This window comes from Vulpes lagopus, chromosome X, assembly GCF_018345385.1.
Source record: "Vulpes lagopus strain Blue_001 chromosome X, ASM1834538v1, whole genome shotgun sequence".
NCBI lineage: Eukaryota > Metazoa > Chordata > Mammalia > Carnivora > Canidae > Vulpes > Vulpes lagopus.
Genome location: NC_054848.1, coordinates 114253923 through 114257632, shown reverse-complemented (window position 1 = coordinate 114257632; position 3710 = coordinate 114253923). Strand labels below are relative to the sequence as shown.

Sequence of the window (3710 nt, the reverse complement as noted above, 5' to 3'; positions counted from 1 at the left end):
GAAAGTTTTAAACTACCACTTAAAACTTTTCTTGCCTCTTTAAATTGTGCCCTTTTCAACAGACACATCATCAGGGGAGTGACTTGGTCACTTACACAACACTTTCACATTGGGATATCCAATACATCTATATGTCTTCTGGTCCTACTGAGATAGTCACTCATATTTTTTTAAATAACTCTCCTTAATTTGTAATGTGTGTCATGATATACTGGACACAAAAAATATCAAGACATTATTTTTTTTTTTTTTTTTTCATTTACAAAAGGTAGGCTAGATTTATTTAGAGTCACAAGCAGTTGACTGACTCAGTGTGACTCAAACCACAAGTAAACCATTCTACTTCACTCCATTCTGAGTCCTAGGGTGGCCCAAGACTGGCAGGAGTACTGCGTGGGACCCATTCACAGGTTTACAAGTTTCTCATTGAGGGCAATCTGTGACTGCGTGAGATTGGCCAGGTAGGTCACCATCAGCAGGTCATTGATGTTGCTGTTGAGCATGGTCTCAAAGTCATCGGGAACTATCTTGGGTACTTGGTTAACCAGACTCATCAAGAAGCGGCCCACAGTATTGTCAGCTGACACCTTTCCAGACAGCACATCCTCTGCATACTGCAACACCGTGCTTAGGGCATCTTGGATGCGAGCCGATGCCCCTCCTACTTGCTGCAAGTCGCTTGAGAGTCCAATCACCCGGTTGGGGCTAAAACAGGTCTTCATGATCAGGTCAACTCCAATACGTTCAGTGTCATAATACGCGTATTTCACTGTTAGAGGTGTGAACATCACCCCCATGGTCCTCCCAGGGACACCCATTAAAGTGCTGACATAGGCCTTGATGCTCATGCGGCCATTCTGGAGGCTGGTGTCCACAGTGAGGTGAATGGGGTTGGGGGCTTCTCGGCTGTAGTACTCGTGGATCAGCACAGAGTGCTCTGTAATGTCATGGCCTGTAGCATACCAGCCCAAGATGAGCTCATTTGGAGAGACTTTCTTGTGCAATTCATACATGTTCTTAGCGAATTCCATGTCAACAGCCACCTCATCTTCTGATTCATTGTGTGGCACTGAAAAGCAGTTAGTGACCTCCACTGAATGCTTGTCAACGGTTCCCAGCAGGGTCCCGATAACTCGGGCAGCGCCCTCGTTGCGTCGCTCGTAGCTGTCCACGATGGAGGCCAAAATGACCGGGTGCAGCCGGACCACGCGGCCGCCGGGGAAGGGGCCTGGGAGAGCAGGACCCGGCAGTGACTGCGCCGGAGCCTGCGCTGGGGCTGGCGTAGACGCCGGGGTCTGGCCCGGAGCCGCAGTCGTGGCCGCCGCAGTCCCCGGGTCTGAGGCGGAGGCTGGAGCCGTCGTTGGAGCTGGGACCGGCGCTGGGGCCGGAGCCGGCGCTGGCGCTGAAGCTGGGGTTGCGGCCGGGGCTGAGACCGAGGTTGGGGCCGCGGCCGGGGCGGAGGCTGGGGCTGGGGTGGCGGCAGGAGCACTCGCCGGGGCTGCCGGTGTGGCCATCTTGTCGAGAGAGAAGGACTATCAAGACATTATTATCAAAAATATCAAGACATTATTATTTTCAAATATTTCAGAATTTCATTTTGCTTATGCCATAGTATGAGACTGATCACCTTACATGCATGTGCCTCGTTCAAGTTTGCTCGTTACAATATGCATGTATAATCAGACTTGTAAATTTGAATGTGAGCTAGCTTTGAGTGGACTTATATTTGGAGTTAAATTAGTCCTTTAAAATATGGTTCTTCAATAACTGATGATAAATGTTCAAACAGTATTCTCCATCTCCCACAGTGTAGAGCACATAGCAGAACTCATTAAATATTGGTTATAAATAATCAATGAAGTAATCTTGGAAACACAAATGGAAGAATTTGAAAAATCAAGGCATAGCCTCTTCAGAACCATTTGGTGATCAAACTGCTCGTAAAATGTAAATAATACATTAAAAAAAGCCAACAGACATAATTTTTATCTTCAGTTATACCATATTAATTTATAGAAAAGCTCTCCTATTATTCCCAAATTCATATAAACTTTAATCTTTTCCATGTACTATTTGTATAAATGATGCTCATTAGCATTCTTGATGGATTTGGTTTTGGGGATTGAGTTCTGTCTTTATAAGATTGATTAGTGTCAACGTTCTTCCAATATTATTATGGGATGTCAAAGAATTAAGTCAGTCATCTGTCTTATCACCGAAAGGGGTGGCACAAAGGCTGGATGCCACCATGTCAACCATTTTGAAAAGGGATTTCTGAATTAGAAAGGAGGACAAATTAGAAATGGCCTTGTAGGTCCCTTCTAACCTTGGAGTCTATGATTCTACTCTCTAGCTTAAAGATGGCCATCCACATGTATTATAGCATAGTCAGCTTAGATTGCTTAGCTGTTGTCACTAATCACCATGGCTGAGCTATTTCTGTACCATCTTATCATCAGATTCATGTAGGCCTGGCCATGCAGGAGAAATATTCTCATCATGAGTATATTCAACTCAGAAGGGATTCCCTTCAATTTGCTCTTTAACTTTTGTAAGACAATTTCAAAATTATGAAATTACCTCAAGTGCTAGCAACAGGATATTTTCCTGGGCAGAATGAAGAAGATGCAAGATCACTGTCTTACAGTGGGAACTCAAATTCAGCATTACAAAACACTATGGAGGATGTAAATTGGGCTGTCATTCCCCTCTGGCCTCTATTCTTAGTCACAAGTACATTCCTTAAAGAATGTATCATTTCATAGAAAATACATCACTCTATAATCACTGAATCAGAGAAAGTTAATGGACATTATTTTGGATCAAAACAATACAGCATTGCTCTCTCTTTTGTGCTGGAAGTTCTCAGTATAGTAATTATTTACAAAGAGGAGAGTAGTCCTTATTCAAGGAAAAGATACTATTGTACAAAGTGTCCTCATTTGTGGTCAAGTCTAGAGGGCAATGTAGGAAGAAGCCATAACCGAAGGCTGTCCTGTGTCTGAATCCAAAACGGTTTCATATGTCTTTGAGTTTTACAATCTTGATATAATTTATTTTTCTTCAGTATAGAACTGTCAAAAATATTTGAATACATCAATGTACCAACCCTAAGTATTTCTCAATTAATTACACTAATACAGCAAAAACCTGGGTTTTGTTAATACCCTATAATTTCCCCCCTCAAGGTTGAGGGTTTTGCCTCAAAAAAGGTTCTATTTCTCACTGGAAAGCAAATAAAAACAAATTCAAAGCAAACATAACCGGGACCTCTTTAGGATTATTTAAACACTGAGACAGTATTCACTAAAATCCCTTCTAACTCCAACCACCTGTGTGTATGGGGAAGTTATCAGTTAAATGTCTGGTTTGCTTTAATGTATTATTTATATTATATCATATTAATTAGCAACATGATTATTAGGATGCCCAAGTGCCATGTTGTTTTACATTGTTCATGCAGCTTTATTTTATCTTTCATCACTGACCCAGACTTACATATATGTCACATATTAATATTAAATGTACTTATTAGCTTCGTAATGGGAACTTTCCCCATGCAAATTCAAATTGAAATAGCCACTCAGAGATAAAGAAGGAACAAGAGTCTAAGAGGTTCTTAATCCATTAGCCATTTCTCTACTAGGCTAAAGAAGGTCTGAGAACCCATATCCTGCCAGTATTGTATAATTGGCAGACATGGAAGCTAG

General features: G+C 42.0%; 1 protein-coding gene across 1 annotated transcript; it reads right to left on the bottom strand.

The window, feature by feature from the left end:
* Positions 1-235: 235 nt before the first annotated feature.
* Positions 236-1527, bottom strand: LOC121482355 (eukaryotic translation initiation factor 3 subunit F). The gene has a single exon (XM_041740259.1). The coding sequence runs from the start codon at positions 1512-1514 to the stop codon at positions 405-407; it is 1110 nt and encodes a 369-aa protein (XP_041596193.1). The 5' UTR covers positions 1515-1527; the 3' UTR covers positions 236-404.
* Positions 1528-3710: the final 2183 nt, after the last annotated feature.

What these genes read in the sequence shown, in the direction of transcription:
- LOC121482355 (XM_041740259.1), bottom strand. Translation starts at nt 1,514, where the DNA reads ATGGCCACACCGGCAGCCCCGGCGAGTGCTCCTGCCGCCACCCCAGCC.